This window comes from Paraphaeosphaeria sporulosa (assembly GCF_001642045.1).
Source record: "Paraphaeosphaeria sporulosa strain AP3s5-JAC2a unplaced genomic scaffold CC84scaffold_1, whole genome shotgun sequence".
Classification (NCBI taxonomy): Eukaryota; Fungi; Ascomycota; class Dothideomycetes; order Pleosporales; family Didymosphaeriaceae; genus Paraphaeosphaeria; species Paraphaeosphaeria sporulosa.
In genome coordinates, this window is record NW_017253360.1 from 29,893 (window position 1) to 47,469 (window position 17,577).

The 17,577-nt window shown below is 54.7% G+C and overlaps 4 protein-coding genes across 4 annotated transcripts; 2 read left to right on the forward strand and 2 right to left on the reverse strand.

Annotated features, from left to right (window-relative positions):
- Positions 1-74: 74 nt before the first annotated feature.
- CC84DRAFT_90 (TPR-like protein) lies at positions 75-1,957 on the reverse strand. Its single transcript, XM_018187844.1, has 2 exons — positions 795-1,957; positions 75-743 (listed from the first exon to the last, which is right to left on the reverse strand). The coding sequence occupies exons 1-2, from the start codon at positions 1,770-1,772 to the stop codon at positions 159-161; spliced, it is 1,563 nt and encodes a 520-aa protein (XP_018041501.1). The 5' UTR covers positions 1,773-1,957; the 3' UTR covers positions 75-158.
- Positions 1,958-2,213: 256 nt separating this feature from the next.
- Positions 2,214-4,621, forward strand: CC84DRAFT_1210813 (glycosyl hydrolase-like protein; the record flags this gene model as incomplete). The annotated part of the gene is made up of 4 exons (XM_018182318.1): positions 2,214-2,597; positions 2,646-3,577; positions 3,624-3,942; positions 3,992-4,621. 4 exons carry the CDS (start codon positions 2,214-2,216, stop codon positions 4,619-4,621), a joined length of 2,265 nt encoding a protein of 754 aa, XP_018041502.1.
- Positions 4,622-5,245: 624 nt separating this feature from the next.
- CC84DRAFT_1079247 (ARM repeat-containing protein) lies at positions 5,246-9,166 on the forward strand (the record flags this gene model as incomplete). The annotated part of the gene is made up of 5 exons (XM_018173836.1): positions 5,246-6,115; positions 6,167-6,361; positions 6,408-7,658; positions 7,705-8,449; positions 8,544-9,166. 5 exons carry the CDS (start codon positions 5,246-5,248, stop codon positions 9,164-9,166), a joined length of 3,684 nt encoding a protein of 1,227 aa, XP_018041503.1.
- Positions 9,167-9,534: 368 nt separating this feature from the next.
- CC84DRAFT_1158758 (uncharacterized protein) lies at positions 9,535-11,414 on the reverse strand. Its single transcript, XM_018177065.1, has 5 exons — positions 11,108-11,414; positions 10,941-11,059; positions 10,663-10,891; positions 10,510-10,610; positions 9,535-10,461 (listed from the first exon to the last, which is right to left on the reverse strand). The coding sequence occupies exons 1-5, from the start codon at positions 11,301-11,303 to the stop codon at positions 9,727-9,729; spliced, it is 1,380 nt and encodes a 459-aa protein (XP_018041504.1). The 5' UTR covers positions 11,304-11,414; the 3' UTR covers positions 9,535-9,726.
- Between the last annotated feature and the right edge of the window lie 6,163 nt (positions 11,415-17,577).

The window sequence follows — 17,577 nt, forward strand, 5'->3', positions numbered from 1 at the left end:
ATGAGGTATGGTTCGATTGAACTGTAAAATCCCCAGTCTAGGTGGAGCCTTTGACTCAAACCCCTAGGCCAGTATCGAAAACAACGCCCTAGAAATGCCGTCCCACCCAAACTCCAATTCCCACTAATCAATACATTCACATCGTTATACACGCCCCGCTAGAACCCAAACGGCCCACCCTGGAATTTGAACCCACCCCCACCACCAGGGAACCCGCCGCCTTGCTGGAAAAAGAACTGTTGCCCGCCGCCAAACGGACTACCATGGAACGGGTGCCCGCCCTGCTGCTGCTCAGGGTTATTCGGGTCATCGCCATTATCAAAGCGCTGCTTGAGCTCCGGGTCCGACAAAACCTCGTACGCCTCGTTGATAGCCGCCATCTTCTTCTGCGCTTCTTCGGGCGTAATGCCCTGCGCGGACGCCTTGTCCGGGTGGTACACCTTGGACAGCTTGCGGTAGGCCTTCTTGATGTCGCGCTCGTCGGCGTCGCGGGTGACGCCGAGGACTTTGTAGTAGTCTTTTTGCTTGGAGCGCTTGAGGAGGGTATGTGCTTTGCGGAGGAGGGATTGGATTTTCTCGGTTTGGCCGTGCGCTTCTTTGGCGGTTTCGAGGGTGCGGATGGCGTCTTCGAAGTCGTCGGCGTCGAGTTGTTTTTGGGCTTGGTGGAGGAGGCCGGGGAGGGAGTTGGGGTTTAGCTTGAGGGCTTCGTCGCAGTACTGTGCGCCCTTCTTGAAGTTGTTCATCTGTTGCGGGTTAGCTTGTGTTACGTCGAGTGGGTGATTCAAGAAGCTTACCTCTGTGTATGCCTCGCACGTCATCTCCACTAGCTCGTTGTAGAGGCCTTGTGGGGAGTTCTTGAAGATGTAACCATCCTTGACGTAGCCCTCGAAGTCTTCTTTGACCTCCTTGAGAAGACCAGGATCCTCCTCGCCGCGCTCAACGAGGTATTTTACTCCGGTCGCCCACTGCTGTTTTTCGAATGCTTTCCGGACCTTCTTCAGCTCTTTCTCGAGATTCTTCTCTCTTCTCCTCAGCTTCATGCATGCCTTCGAATCTGGGTCGGACTGGAGACACTGCGCAATGTGCTTGAGGCCCTTTTCTACCTCGCCGAGCGAGTAGAATGCCATGGCGGAGCTCTGGAGGTGCGGCTCAATGTCGCCCGTGTTGATTTGCAGGAGGTGCTGCAAGTCGCTGATGCCCTCGACGACTTCGCCTTTCTCAAAGCGACAGTGCGCCCTCGTCCTTCGGATGTCGTAGGCAGCTCCCGCGACCAGGATGGCGGTGCCTGCCTGGCTGACACATGTCTCCCAGTCTCCCTTGTCTGCCGCCTCTTTGGCTAGCATGGCAGCACCCTGTGCCTCGTCCAATTGCAAGACGTCGTCCGCCTTCCCCGCAGCCTCGTAGTCCTTGCGCGCGGCAGCCCAGTCGGCCTTGCGCGCCCGGATCTTTGCGCGCTGCACCAATGCGCCCTCGAATCCGGGCTTCAGCTCGAGGACCTTGTCGAAGTCATTCTGCGCCTGGGCCGTCTTGCCGAGCGAGAGGTACGCAGCGCCGCGGCGGAAGAAGGTGAGGTAGTTCTTGGGGTCGCGCTGGATGGCGACGTCGAAGTAGGTGAGGGCTTCCTGCGCGTTCCCGGTTGCGAGCTTCATGCCGGCATCTTTGATCAATTGCGACACGGGCGTATCCGCAGGGATGTCGGCGGCGGAGAGGGCATGGGACAGCGAGGCATTCGCAACCAGGCCGAGGGCCAGTGTGGACAACCGGAGGATCATGGCCGAAGAGCGTGGCGCCGAGTCGGCGGACTCGACAGCTTTGGTTCTGGATGAGTGGCGCCGGTGGGTGCGTCAGTCGAGAAGGGCAAAGGCAAGAGCGTCCTAGGGCATCGAGGGCGCGGGTGGCGGGCTTATATCCGTACAGTGAAGGAGCAACGTGGAGCAGAGCGGTGGTTTGTTGAAAGTTGTCCTCTTTGAACGCCCCGGTCGCGCCTGGCCCGCGGCTCGTATTGGGGCGCCCGTGCGACCCCTGCCCCCGTGTCATTGCGGCAGAACCACGCCGCCCGCGTCGTCGTCAGTCGCCAGGTCCCAAGCGTCCAAGCCTTGTGATGCCTTGCATCCAGCTTCCCGGCGTCCCTATTCTTTCGCTGCTTCCTTGTGCTTGTTGAGCGCGCTGTCGTCCATGCTGCAGCCCGAACAGCCTGGCCCTCTCTCGCTGTCATGGCTCCCCTTCGTCTGCGCATCGACGGGCGCACGTTCCGAGACAGCGCCAACCGCGAGGTGACGCTCCATGGCATCAACTGCGCTGCCGACGCAAAGTTCCCCGCCACGCCCGACCAGCCTTCACACGTGGCCGACAAGTTCTTCGACGGCGACAATGTCTCCTTCGTTGACAGACCCTTCGCTGTCGAAGACGCTGCAACCCACTTTGCACGATTACGTAGCTGGGGCTACAACACGATACGGTACATCTTTACCTGGGAAGCCATAGAGCATGCAGGACCCGGCAAGTACGATGAAGAGTGGATACAGCATACAATCGCCATCTTGCGCAAGGCAAAGGCCTATGGCTTCTACATCTTCATGGACCCCCATCAGGACGTTGTACGTACCGCCAAGTCGCCTTGATGCGCTGACTGACACCCCTTCCAGTGGTCACGGTTCTCTGGAGGCTCAGGCGCGCCCATGTGGACTCTCTACGCCTGCGGACTGGACCCGACCTTCTTCGACGTCACCGAAGCTGCCCTCGTTCAGAACGTATACCCGGAGCCGGAGAATTACCCCAAGATGATATGGGCAACCAACTATACAAGGCTCGCGTGCCAGGTCACCTTCACCCTCTTTTTCGCCGGCAACGAGTTCGCCCCCAAGGCCATTATCGACGGCAAGAACATTCAGGAATACCTGCAGGATCACTACATTGGCGCTGTCGAGCACTTTGCCAAGCGCATCAACGAGGCCGGCGATCTCTGGCACGACCCAATCGTGGGCTTCGAGAGCATGAATGAGCCCAATCGCGGCATCATCGGCTACCAGGACCTCTCCGCCATCCCGAGTGAACAGAAGCTGCAGAAGGGGACCTCGCCCACTGCGTGGCAAGCCATACTTACCGGATCGGGCAATGCTTGCGAGATAGACACCTGGGACTTTGGCGGCTTGGGCCCCTACAAGTCTGGCAGCACATTGGTCGACCCGCAAGGAAAGTCAGCATGGCTTTCTTCGAGTTACGACGATACGAAATACGGCTGGAAACGCGACCCCGGGTGGCGTTTGGGCGAATGCCTGTGGGCACAACATGACATCTGGGACCCGGCTACCAACACACTTCTAAAAAAGGACTACTTTGCCAAGGATCCTCGAAATGGCGCCACCATAGACTACGAGTACTTTAGCAATCATTGGTTCTTGGACCACTGGCGGCGGTACAGCAAGATGGTCAAGGCTATATTTCCGGATTCTTTAATGTTCCTACAAGCCCCTGTCCTAGAGATCCCGCCCGCGATCAAGGGCACCAGCGACGACGATCCCAACATAGTTTTCTGTCCGCATTTCTACGACGGCATCACGCTGTTGACTAAGAAATGGTAAGTGCGAGCCTGGCCGCGGCGTTCTTTTGCTGACACATTTCAGGAACCGTGTCTGGAATGTTGATGTTTTTGGGGTGCTAAGAGGAAAATATCTCACTCCGGCCTTTGCAATAAAGATTGGAGAGAATGCAATCCGAAACTGCTTTGCACATCAATTGGCTGCAATACGAGAGGAGGGAGCTGACAAGATGGGCATCCATCCTTGCTTATTTTCCGAAATTGGCATACCCTACGACATGGACGACAAATTCGCATATAAAACAGGCAACTATAGCAGCCAGATCGCAGCCCTGGATGCCAACCATTTTGCGCTGGAACAAAGTCTCGCCAATGGCTTTGCGTTGTGGACTTATACTGTCAATGTAGGTCTGCCGCCATCATGGTCCATTGCGTCTGCTGACACGTTCGTAGAACAATCACTTTTGGGGCGATCAGTGGAATGGTGAGGATTTGTCCATCTACTCGGTGGACGACAAACCCGTGCCAAACGCAGGCTCATTCCCAGAAGCGCAGTCTCGCGCATCTCTCGATGTCAACTCACCCTCGTACTCAAGAGCGCAATCGGCGGAGACGCTAAGCGTGGATCCTGCTAATCTCAGGAAATCGCTGACTGTGGACCGCATGAGCTCAAAATCCGACAATGGCGACGTGAGGGGCCTTCGGGCGGCCGAGGCTTTCATTCGCCCAACACCAATCGCCACGCACGGTGATGTTACAGCATATGGCTTCGATCTGAAGAACGCAACATTCAAGTTGTCGCTGTCAGCACCGAGCTCCACGCCAGATGATGCGCCAACCGTTGTGTACCTCCCTGAATTCCACTACCCCAGCCAGACTGTCGAGATAAGCGGGGGCAAGTGGAGCATCGCCACTGAAGAACACAACGGTGCAGTGCAGCAGATACTCAAGTGGTGGCACGCGGAGGGCGACCAGACAATGAGCGTCAAAGGCGTGGTGCGCAAACAGGGAGGTCCACTCTCGACGGAAGAAGACGAGGGCTACCTCAAGCAGTGTCAGAAGCAGGCTTGTGTTGTTATGTAGTCTTTGGACGGAGAGCGTTTGGCGCATCGAGTCGGGTGGGAGTTATTTTGGCTACTGGCGCTCATGCACGGTGATGTAATACTCGCCTGGTTCTCACATGTTGTAAGCGTTTCACGAACGGTTCTTTTCCAGGCGTTGGGTGGGAGCATAGCATATACAATAGCCGGGACGTGTTTAGATACAGGATTGGAGATAGAAGGCAACTGGGTACTCTTGTCGATTTCTCCAGAGGTAGAAGCGACCACCTGACAGCGCGTTTCGGCGGCCCAATAGGCGGCTGCGGCTGCCTTGAACGCGTTTTGTGACACTGCGAGACGTGACTGCGAAGCGACAAGTCACTCTCTGGGACATTGTTTGTGTCCGAGTCGACGGCTCGTCTATTCGCTCGTTGGTCGGCGATGAGTAGAGCACGCGCACTCTACACCGACTTCCTGAGCCCACAGCGCACCACCGCTTTCTCCGCCAGCGCACGCCTGCCCTAACCTTCTGCCGCCCCAAGAATATCCCGCGCCCGCCAAACCGCCCCCAACAGTTTAGCACCCTCGCACGCCAGATCTTCATCGCCGGTTGCCGCTCCTAGACGCTTCGCTCAGGGCCTCGAGCGCCCAAAAGAGCCTTGCGACGATGGATGGGGCGTCTACAACCCCGCAAGACGGCCTCGTGGGCGGCGCCAATGGCCACACGACCGACCTCTCGCAGGTGCTGGCCGCGCTGCAGGCAATCTACGAGCCCAAGTCGAACAACGAAACTCGCCGCCAGGCTACCGAGTACCTCGAGCAGGCCAAGCGCCACCCCGAAGCACCTTCACACGGCCACACACTCGCTCTCGACAGGTCGCAGCCGGCGCAGCTCCGCCACTATGGCCTCACCATGCTGGAGTTCTCCATCAGGTACAACTGGGAGGACTTCACCGAGGACCAGGGCAACGTGCTGCGCAGCTACGTCGTCGAGCTAGCCCAGAGCATCGCCGCAGAAGACCCCGTCTATCTGCGCAACAAGGTGGCCCAGCTGTGGACTGAGATCGCGAAGCGCTCGTGGGGCGCCGAGTGGATGGACATGGACCAGCAGCTCGTCGAGCTGTGGCAGTCGTCGCTGCACCACCAGGCCGTGGTGCTGTACGTGCTCGAGACGCTGTCCGAGGAGATTTTCAACCGTGAAGACCCCACGGCCGGTCTGCGAGGCAGCGACCTGGGGCGTGCATGCGTCGAGATTTTCACACCCCAAGCTGTGCTCACCGAGCACCTGCCGGGGCGCGACAAGAGCTTGAACGTGCGCTGTGGGGACGAGGGCTGGCTCCAGAGGCTGTGCGACAATCTGTCGTGGTGTTTGTCCCAGGACTACCAGCACCAGGAGGCGGTCAAATTATGTGCTGTGAAGACTATGAACGCTCTCCGAGCATGCATGCCATGGGTCATTCCGAAGGCGATTGCCGCAGTCCAGGTCATTGAGCATGTGTGCAAGGCTCTCGCGGTGCCCGTGACCGAGCTTCAAGTGGTACGGACCACCACACATTTGTTTTATTTCCATTGCTAACCAGCACTCTAGGCTTCAGTCGATGTTCTGCAGGCAATTTACACCCGTCATCACCTCCATGACGACGAGTTTGTAGAGCTCGTGTGCCCAATGTTCACTCCTGGCAGCGTGTCGCTTCTGCAGGAAGTGTACAACTGGACGCTGGCCGACATGGACATCCATAGTCTAGATGAGAAGAAGTACAATCTGTGCAAGAAACTCTCTGAGGTAATAGCCCAAGTTATTCTCCCTCGTCTGATGCTAACATGCACAGTTGGCTAACAGCCTCGGTCTGTTCATCGAACAAAAGCCCCAGCAGGTTCCCGAGGGCAGCGACCTTCCGGGCATCTTCCAGTTTCTATACGACGTGGCACGCAATCCTAGCTTAGTCGTGTCGATCCCCGTGCTTCATTGCTGGACCAAATTACTGCGCTCGAAAATTGTCCGCGACTCACCCGTAGTAACGAACATGGTGGGCGGGCTGTTAGAGATCTGCTGCGCACGATTAATACGCTACGAAGTGTTCCCGGAAGATTCCGAAGACGTTACAATTCTTTTCCTAAACGAAGATATCGACACTGTACCCGAGCGACATGCTTTCCTCGGCAACTACCGAAGGTTCTGTGCCGATGTCATTGATGTTCTCGTACGGCGAACACCCGTCGAGGCCATGGAGCACATACTTGGCCAGGCGACAAACACGTTCCACGGCCTATACAACGAAAGCCCACCCTTCCAACCGCAAACTTTTACCAAGCATTCGGCACCCGTACTTAAAGTAGATGCACAAGTCACAATTATTGACGCAGCGTTGAAGGGCTATCTAAAGTGGCTGTCTACCCATGGAAACGAACCGCAAGAAGATGAACGGAAACGTAACGCTATGGAAGACTCGTTCGAACAGTGGGGTCGGCAGGTGCTGCAGGCGCGTTTCGATGATCCTGAAATCGCCAAGAAAATCATACAACTCATGTCGACATTCTCGACTAAAGCGCTCCCTGACCGTCCCGCTTTTGCTCTTTCTTTTCTTGAATACATGCTTACCGTAAGGCTCGCGGACAACCCTGCCTATCCACAGTATGCCGATACGGTGAAGGACCTTGAACGCATATGTAGCCTTGAGATGCAGAAGCTTGCCATGAAGTTTGCTGATGACTTCATGAATGTGTACGAACAGTTGGAGAATAAGATCAACGAAATGATGGCCGATCCTACGACTGATGACCGTCAGCGCATGGCCTACTCTGCGTTCCTGTTCATCATCGTTCACCGATGCACTCAGTTGGATCGTGAAAGCCAGGAGCAGCGCATGCGGCAAATGCTGACGCAGATCAAGGACGCGTGGCAGAACAATGAGTTTGCAACCTCGGTCTCCTCGTTCCAAGCCTTTTGCAGCAGCCTTGGAATGGCCCAACTGCCAGAGTTTTTGTCTGCGAACAACTTCCGCGGCGTGCAGGACTGGTCTGAGCAGCCACTAAGTGGTGATGGCCAAGCCATGCAGGCTACCATACTAGATCACTCACAGGTATGGTGCTTGGTTCGAACCAGACGACTACGCTGACGCACACTAGCGACTTCCCCTCCGGCTCACAAAGACGCTCCTAGCCGCATCTACCGAGAAGTTGCGCGACGGTTCTCCTGCATACGAATCGGCTGCCCGGTTATGGGCTGAAGTTATACCCATCCTACTCCCGAACCTCCTCCAGCTCGTCAGCCATGCGCAAGCTTTCAACGACATCGACTCGAATTGGTCCTACCTTCCACAGGACCTGCAGCAGGTCATCCAGCGAGTCTTGACTGATCGATTCTGGCAGGCCGGCATCTCGACCGAGAGCCGCGACGATTTCTTCGCGCGCGTGAGTGGGTCAAAGTCGACATACGAAGGCTTCGCATCTACTGTTCGAGGTACCGTTCGACAGATCCGGGAGAGCTCATACTACATCCTATACTCGCTCACGCGGTTCCGAGATTTCTTCTATGGTATAGAAAATCTGTCTGGGCCCCTAAGTCAAGCGCTCTTCGGACACGCACACGCGTTAACGGCTCATCACCTCTCCGTGCTTCTCACAGTTTCTACACATCTCATCGAAGGCTGCCCGTCACATCTAAGGCCGCAATTTCTCCCGGCTATGATACAGGGATTGTTCCGTGAACTGAATGGCAAGATTACCAAGGAGTGGGATGAGGTCAGTCAGCAGGTTGTCAATGCCGGGGAGAACGACAACTTGACGGACGAAATGAAGACCGAAAGCATTCTCCGGCAACTCACATACTCGTCAGTCACGCTCGTCGCTGTGCTGCTCGACTCACGGCAAGGTACGTCCATGTTCGCCAAGCCTCTCCAAACGTTGCTGTTTCCAACATTCGCCCTTGATGCACCCTCAAAGCAGCACATACTGACCCTGCCCAGAATTCGCCCGCCTCGACGACGACGCACGCAAAGACGGGCCCCCAATCTGCGACTTCATCCTTTCCTCCCCCGCCGTCCTCGAGCCCATCCTTCTCTTCTGCAACACCTGCATCCACGTGCGCGACACGCGCTCCGTCAACACAACCGTCCGCGTCCTGCGTACGCTCCTCCCGCGTTTCCGCGAAAAGTCACCCATCAGAGACTACTTCTGCAACGAGCTCCTCAAAACCGCAATCATCTCCCTCCACGAGCCCTACTTCGTCGACTGCCAGAAGGATCTTGCGAGCCTGATTGCAGGCATCATCCACCTCGACGACGACATCCCGCGCTCCATCATCCTGAGTCTGCCCGGTATGGGGGACACGTCGCGCGTGGATCGGAAGCTGGGGAAATTGAAGGCTGTGAGTCGGAGTGATGAGAGGCAGCAAAGGAGTATCGTGCTGGATTTGCTGAGCAGTGTGAGGGGGCTGAGCATTCAGGAGCAGGGGCGGATCGAAAGGAGTAAGCCGAGGAGGAAAACGAAGTTTGAGGAGCAGTATATGCAGGTGGAGCCAGGTGCGGGTGCGATTGTGCGCGGGACGAGTCCGGGGTTGGAGGGGGTTGCGGGGATGTTTGAGGAGTGAGGACGGGTGGAGAGGAATGAGCCAAGGGAAGTGGAGTGGTGGCGGAGGTGGAAGGTGGGCGGGCGTGTGAGGGGCTTATGGAGTTTGAGAAGGGATAGATGGATGGCGCGGCGATGGGATCTGGAATTACTTAGCATTGCATACCCCTTCCCTATTTGTGGGCGGTCAAAGATGTGTTTCTCATGTAGCTTGGCCTCATGCTGACGTGGTTTTTGCCGTGCATCTTACCTCGTCGTCAGGTCCCCGTCTGAACTTGGCCGGCTTGCGGCACAGCACAGATGGGCATCACTTCACGCTCTGTCCTCGAGAGTCTGCGTTAGTAACGCATCGTACGACACAGCGCATCAAGAGCAGAGTCTCCACAGAGAGTTGCAATCATGTCTTCCGTTACTCTAACATGCTTCCAAGGATGCCTCGTCCGCTAACGCCGGGCGAGGCCGAGTGCACATGGGTTATCTGACAGAACGCTCACAGCTAGGACCCGGGGAACGCCACGCCACCGATGCAATGCAGGTAATGCTCGAAAGCCGCAGTCGCGGCACGCGCGCCTCGGAACGGTGCTAGCCACCCTCTTCTTTGTCTTTGAGCCGACTCGGCGTCAGCACCCCCGGCTTCTCCGTGTGGCTCGCGACCTCGAGCACGCTCGTGCTGCTCGCCTCGCCGCCCTCGACGCTCATGCCCAGCATGCGCCGCGCAATCTCCTTCTGCCCGTCGCCGACCGCGCTCTCCACGGGGCTCTGCACCGCGCTGTCGCTCCCATTGGTCTCGCTCGTGTCTGTGCGCGTGATGACGGGTGGTTTGAGCCAGGGCACGGCGGTGCACCTGTTTACGAGGCGCTTCGTCGTTTCGTCGACGGGGGCGAAGTGGTTCCCGCTCGCGATGAGGAGGGTAAGGATCTGGTGGATGTCGCCGCGCTTGTAGTGCGGCGGTTTGCTGATCTGGGAGTGCGTCAGGATCGGATGCAGCACGCGCAAATACGTGTGCCGGAGCGCATTTGCGGCGGGGGAGTCGCTGGGCAGGTCCATCAGGTTCCGCAGTATCACGTCGACGAGGACGTGCAGGTCGTTTGTGTAGAAGTACTCTGCGGTCTGGGGGTTTCCGAAGATGAGGTACAGCGCTTTGAGGATGAGGAGTTGGAGGGAGGTCTCAGATTCGCGGTTGAGGAGCAGGATCAGGTTGCAGCCGAAGGTTTTGTAGATGTTGCCGTGAGTGGAGAGGGCTTTGATGACGCGGTTTGTGACACGGCCGTCTTGGGACTGGGTCGAGGCGACGAGGTATTGTTCGTTCAGGACCAGCTGGAGGTGTTAGTGGGATGGGGGAGGAGAGGGGGTGTCGGGGTGTACCAGAACGCGGATTACGGGGTAGTGGTAGGGGTCCTCGTGGTCGTCGGACACGCCTTCTATAACGCCGAGTAGGTAGAGTATGAAAGAGTCGTCCACGGCCACTGCGCGGGTCAGTGCTTGACTTGGAGATTCCGCAGCCACGAAATGCCATACCAAAATCTTCCCATTTCAGGCGCTGGATGCGCGAGGACTCGTATAGCAACTCGAGCAGCATCTGGTGCAGCCGGGGCTCCTCCTGCACGCTTTCCAACTGGATAAGCTCGATCAGGCGCGCAAACACACCCTCTTCGTGCATCATCTCAAACGTCGCATCGTTCTGGTCGTTCCGGCCGTCGAAGAGGAGGAAGGCGGCGACCATGTGGAGCGTGGGGTTATCGTCCTCCTGCGCGGGGTCAGCCAGGGCGCGCACGCAGCGCGATTCTGTTGCGCACCTGCAGCAGACAGTAGATGATCTGCCGGCGGACATAGGCCTTGTGCTGGGTGAAGAGCTCGCCCTGGATCAGGCGGTAGACGCATTTTGCGAGGCTGTACTCGGTCTGCAGGTACTCGGCTGGTCCCAGTCAGTGGCGCGCGGCAGCAGTGTTTCTCGGGCGCATACTCTGGTAGCTGGTGGTGACGTTGAGGTAGGAGCGCAGGGCGTTGTCGATGATCTCGTGGTCGTGCGGCTGGCAGCGCGTCGACACAATGTCGTCGAGCTCTGTGGCGCACCGTGTTAGCACTGCGTGCTGGGTGCATGCATTGCATGGCGGGGTCCTTCGCAGCGGGCGCCTCACCGTCCCAGAACTGCTGCTCATTCTCGAGGTTATACGATACCTCAAACGCCATGCTTGACTCGTGTACGGGCCGCCAGACGCATCCTCGGACGCCGTGCAAGCTGTGGCGGTGCGGCGATAGCGCGTCGAAGCGTGTGGTTGTAATCTTGGTGTCGTCTACCTCGCCATGGTCACCGCCGAGTCATCGCCGTGGTGCGTCATGCGCCAGGGCAATCAGCCTAGCCACACCTCCGACACCGCCAACACACCGGTTGACCCCCACGGCTGCTTTCAATGTCCATGCAAATGGCATGTCAAACGTTCAGCACCACGTGCACGACAATGTTCTCACGGCGCCGACCACACTTCCTGGGCCTGACCAAATTTCACGAATGGCAATACACTTCAGTTTCGACACCATGCAGCAGATGGTTCAAATACCAGCCCAGCCCCTGCGGCTTTGCGATAGCCGAGCGGTTCGTATAGAGTACCGATGTTGGCCTCCGTCTGTCATCGGTAGCGAGGCGGTGCGAACAGGGGTCTTTTACAGACGCCTATGATCTCAGCCCTCGCCATCGATGACTGCTTGTCTCTCCACACTTCATTTACAGTGAAGAAGGCTTCGGATCACAGCAGGGACATCAAAGTACTAGCCCCGAAAGTTTCGGCAATTGCGCCACGTCTCTTCCGCCTCCACCTACATGCTCAGCCTTGTCGGTGCATGGGCCGACCCTCTGACAATCTTTGGTGCTGCATCAGCCGGCCAGATTATTGATATACTCACAAAGGCTGTCTCCGTGCTTGACACACTTCGCGTACAATGGCAAAATTCCGATATCGCCCTGCTCAGTCTCACATCGCAATTAGGCGCGCTCAGCATCGCACTGGGCAAAATTCAGGAATGGATGGAGAGTGATAGCGAAGAAGTTCATCACCAACTAACAATGGATTTGGAAACCGCACATGATTGCTGCAACACGCTTGCGAACAAGGTGTATAATGAGGTTGGCAATCTACAGAAATCACCAGGCGGTTCGGTACGAACAACGGCCAAGGCAAGATTCCTATCTAAGAAGAGTGGCATAGGCGAACTCGAGAGCATGATCGATCTTCACGTTGTAACCTTGACGTTACTCCTCACAGCGTGCAACAGGCGTGTGATCCCACCAGCAACGAGATCGATCTGACACTCCGAGCAAATCACTTTCAAAACAGCATGACATACTACCGTTGTTAGGAAACAAATTAATCGTGTCCAGAAAGACACCGATTCACTTCGTAGCACGATTGACTCATCATCATTCTTTTCGCGAAGTACAGGGCAAAGCTCACGCCTATCAATGCTCTTGACTTCGATGAGCACTTACTTTCCACAAGACCGTACTCTACCATGATTCGCAAAACAGTAAAGTCGTCTATGCGAGCGGCGAGAAAGCAGACGACAAATCCAGAGCATAACGTCACTATGTTCGATGACGCCAAAAAGTACATAACATTCTCCCCGCATTTGCTCCGAGATCCACCACGAGAACAGAGGACCAAAGAAATCATCTTTTTAGGCGAGTCTGTACCCACGCCGGTGGTACAACTGTAACTAATCACTCCGCAAGGCCAAGGAGAGGCATCGAAGTCGACGCGTGTGCAGCAGATGCGGCTATTGTATACCTCGGGTTACTCAGACGACGAGAGAGGCGCATGGCGTGTCGTGGTGCACGAGCACATATTTAGCACATTGTCACAAGTCATGCAGATACTCGGCAAGGACATGGTCATTGCCTATACAGTGAACGTCTGCCTCCTGCATTCCTTTCAAGTTTGGACGGTCCTGCCAGCATGCCCCTCGACCAAGGCACCAGCACGCTGATGAAATCGCTTCTGTGCGGGTATAACTCACGCGGTCCACAATCCCAGCCTCATAGTCATTTGGTAGTGTTATCAAGAGTACCTGACCAGACATCTTGCGGACTTCAACACATGTCCTTCTCGCGTGGGACAAGTGATTGTTCAAGGAGGACCAACGGTGCAATGTGTGTGAAAAACACCTTTGGGTCATGCCCAGCGGTGTCGAGCTACAACAATACAAGGTCGAACAAAAGAATAGAAATTGCCGGACTTGTGAAGCTGGCAGCAGAGCTACCGTTTGGATCGATGTTTAGCCTGCTCACACGGCCCAGATGTCTTGTTTGCAACCTAGTCTTGAATCTTATGACACATCTACCAGTTCAATTCCATCCCGCATGGGCCACCAATCAGCTGTTACCCGGTTTATATGGTCTCCAATATACCTTGAATTACGTTCATCCATAGCATATACGCATAAGAATAAAGCAGCCCGCGAGTAAGATGTGGCAAAAAGCAGGAATCAGATCAAACGAGCTAAAGAGATACCTACGTCTATCTTAAATGCTATGACCTTTGTCACCAAGCTAGATGCACAATATCTTTGGGTCGACCCACTATGCATTATTCAAGACGACCCCAGAAAGAAGCATATCCAGATGTCTTCTCATCCATAGAATATACGCCGCTGCCTACGCTACTCTCGTCTAAAATGCTGGAACTGACGCTAATGCTGGACTCCCTGGTCTAAGTCAAGGTTCGAGGTCTGTTATAGCAATGAAGTCGCGACTCGCCGGCCACACCCTCCTCAGGCAAGAAAATCCCCCAACACCAAAGGCTTTCAACACCTCAATACAAAGTGAGCAAGGCTGGATCTTGCAATAGATCCTTCTGTCGACTCCCTGTCTGCACTTTTCCAACAAGCATATGACCTTCGTCTGCGGCGATGAATAGGCCGAGGATTGGAGTTTTCTGGACCAGGTGAGGAGACACCGGAACCCATCCTTTCAGACAGAATGCAACTGATATCCGAAGAAATGTGACAAATGACCCCATTCTTACTTCGTTCGTGGGGCTGAGAGGATCTAAAGTCGGAGACACTCCGCTGGCCGCGATATTTTGACCTCTATGCTCGTGTCTTGACAGCCTACACCACAAGAACCCTTTTTTGCGAGCCCAATACCCTGAATGCGTTCCAAGGCCTATGTGGAGCTATCCCACGCCTGGATAGCGCTCGTTTTCACTGTGGGATTCCATCGTCGTGTTTTGACCTTGCACTGCTCTAGATCAATCTCGGACCGGGTATCGAACGAATGTCCTTTTGATACCCATCGTGGAGCTGGGCAGGTTGGCAGGGCCAATTGGCCTACAGCTTGTGTTATCCCTTGTAAGGTTCTTCTCCTTCATGCTAGATCAATGCTTTCGTGCAACACTGCCATATCGAGGAAGAACAGTGTTCCTTTGAGATAACAAGAACACCATTTTCCCGTAAAAACCACCTCCCAATATCATAATTTGTTGCACAAAGTCTTACAAAAGACCCTGTCCCAGAGTCCAGGTTAACTCAAGACCTACCACTCGGCTGTCTACATTTCTGGGCTGAAGAATGCCCCATCGAAGCAGTTTAGCATAGAACTGCACCGCAATATCGCCTACCTCAAAGTCACATCATCATAGACATTTTGCAGCGTTTTGGACACATCTATTAAACCCGCAGCGATGGCAAATCGCCGTTTCTAGAGGATAAACGGTACTCACTTAGTCTCATGTCCAAGTCTGACAAGGTTCCGCCTCTCTGGAACTTTGACGAGGTACTCTCACAAAAACAGAATTTGAAAGTCCGCATTTGGCCATGGAGACTTTCAAGCATCCAGACTTGTATGCAGATGGGGAAAATTGCGTTCCGCGTGGATCTTCCAAGTGCTCTGGATCAAGGGAAGTAGGCGGTTCTTTGAGCGTGTCGCACTCGGGCAGATGCACATGCTGGCTTGGCTAGAGATGGAAAGGCGGAGGAGATATATCCGATTGATTCGAGGGGAAAGCGTCTGCGTATCGTGGGCGTCTCAGCTGCTTGGGCAGCTGTGCCAAGAGTGGCGATGCAGACATGCCAACGGGCGGCTCGGAGGAGATCTTGTCTACGTTGTGTAGTGTGCTTGGCAAAAGAAATTCCAAGACCTAGAACGCGGCGGCGAAAGTCCCGACGAACCGCGCTTCACCCTTCATAATGTAGCGGATTAGGCGGACGGCGTTGCGAGGGTATCTGGGTGGGCGCAGTGAGCGCCTTGGATTGACACTATGCAATGGTTATGACTGGTATCGCAAAACAAATGAAAGGAAGGAGTTACGGTCACGGTCTATAACTGCTGGCAGGAACAAGAGCTCGCCAGTCATGTCATACGCGAAGAACCTCGTAAATGTGCCGTGTCAATGGGTCCTCAATTGCAACCACCTCAAAACTTGGATTCAGATGCAACGAGATTAACAGCTCAAGATTGTTTTTCGTTCGGACATTTGTGTACTCATGATTAAGTGGAACGTGCTTTGTTGTTTCACGCTGCGAACATACAACCCAAAGAAGCATGTTGCTCTTCCGGAGCAAATCGTGCGTCGAATATTCCAAGTGCTGATATTAGTTTGACGAGGTCGGAAATCGGGCAGCGATGAGGATATGGGATTGAGCTCTGGTCACACAAATTTATTATGAGTGTACAGTATTAGCCCAACTTAGGACACGGTCGACAACTTCACCTCGAGACTAAGAAACCTCTGGCCAAGGCAGAGATATCTACAGTGTCAGGACTTACACAGCTATGGCTCACTATTTGAATGTATAAAGTTCCAGCGCAAAACACCAGAGAGTTACTCGATCCTGCACACAATCAGCATTTTGGAAGCTTGAATTTACCACCAAGTGTACAAGATTATAAGAAACTATTCCAAGTTCACAAAAACCATTCTCGAGCGAGAAATACTAGAACCTAGTGTTGAGAATAGAACCCTACGACATGTCATCGAGCAACAACCTTGATCCGGTGATGGTCAGCACCACGGCGCCAAACGAAGACGTGGCTACATGCCAACAGCTAGCTAGGAATAGCTGGTTCGATGGCTACTTCGGTGGCGAAAAGGTGGAATTCGAGGAAAACCCTGTTTCAATCCTGTCGAAGCAAGGAGTGAGCGTCTGTTTGATGGTTCAATGGAAGAAGAACTTTGATTTTGATGGGACCACGCTCAAGATAGACATGAACCAACCTAACGTGAGGAGATTGGTGTGTCGCCTGGCCAATCTAGGTACAAGATATCGGGCGTACTTCAACCACGGGGTCTACGTCGTTACTTGGCAGTTTGTGAAAAGTATTGATGCAATGCCAACTAGGGGAAGGTTTGCTGACGAGGAACAGTCGGAAATGAGCAAACGTTCAGAGCAGGTGATCAGCACAATAGTATGCAAGGGGAGGACCTGCGCCCTGCACACATACCACAACCTGCTATTAACGATGTCGGCTACATTGAGCCAGTCGATTGAGCGACCCTTGCCCGCTCTTGTCCACGCAACAATGGGCACAGGATCATATTCTTGGAGGTGTGTGTGACGAACGCTGTACACAGGCAAGTATGACCATTCTCCTTAAAGTGGGACGGGGTTCACCTCAGGTGGTTTGTCATTTAAAAAGTAACCTGCAAACTTTCTTTGTCTCGGCGTTAGTGAAGCGCCATTGGAGAAGTTTCTCTTGTACCACATACACCGTATAATTCACCGAAGAAGCTGTGCTCACCCCTGCGGTGTAGCTGCAACTTGACAGTCTCCAGGAGACGGGCGGTAAAGTCTGAGCAAGACGATCTCTTCTGGTTACAACTGCAAGAATCTTGCGATCGTCGGTCATCCGGACATTGGACGCGATATACAGTAGCAATCCGTAGCGATCCGTAGCGTAGGGAACGACGTGCTAGGCATCGTGCTTGTATCCCACCTGCAATCTCTTTTCCGTGCTACCAAAGGCGTCTCGATTTTGATGGGTTTTGGATCAAACGAAATAGAGCGGACGTGGGGGCATTGATCAGTGATGTAACGATCACGTGATTGTTCATGATCGTTTCAGATCTCGAACATCAGTGTCAGCGTATGATCCACCACTAACAGCCCCCAATATAGGCCCGCGCAAATCCCTACTGTTTACCGTAGGGTAATCACTGTCGTCAATGTGGGTATGTGAACGCGTGTTTTGCCGCGACTGTACCGAGAGACTTCGGCCTTCGTCCCAACTGTAGCCACCTCCCGCTTTGAACACCAGGCATCATCTGCCACAAACTTACATCAGAGAAGTCTCGGTATTTGAGCAGTGTGTTGTGGTTAGATTTCACAAGAACATCTAACGAGACCAGCACAGTGAGACGTGTCAGGTACCTTGGCCCACTTGGCCCCGCTAGAGTGGCGCTCGGCTACGCCTTCCAACCGCTCCCGTTTCCGGGGGCTGGC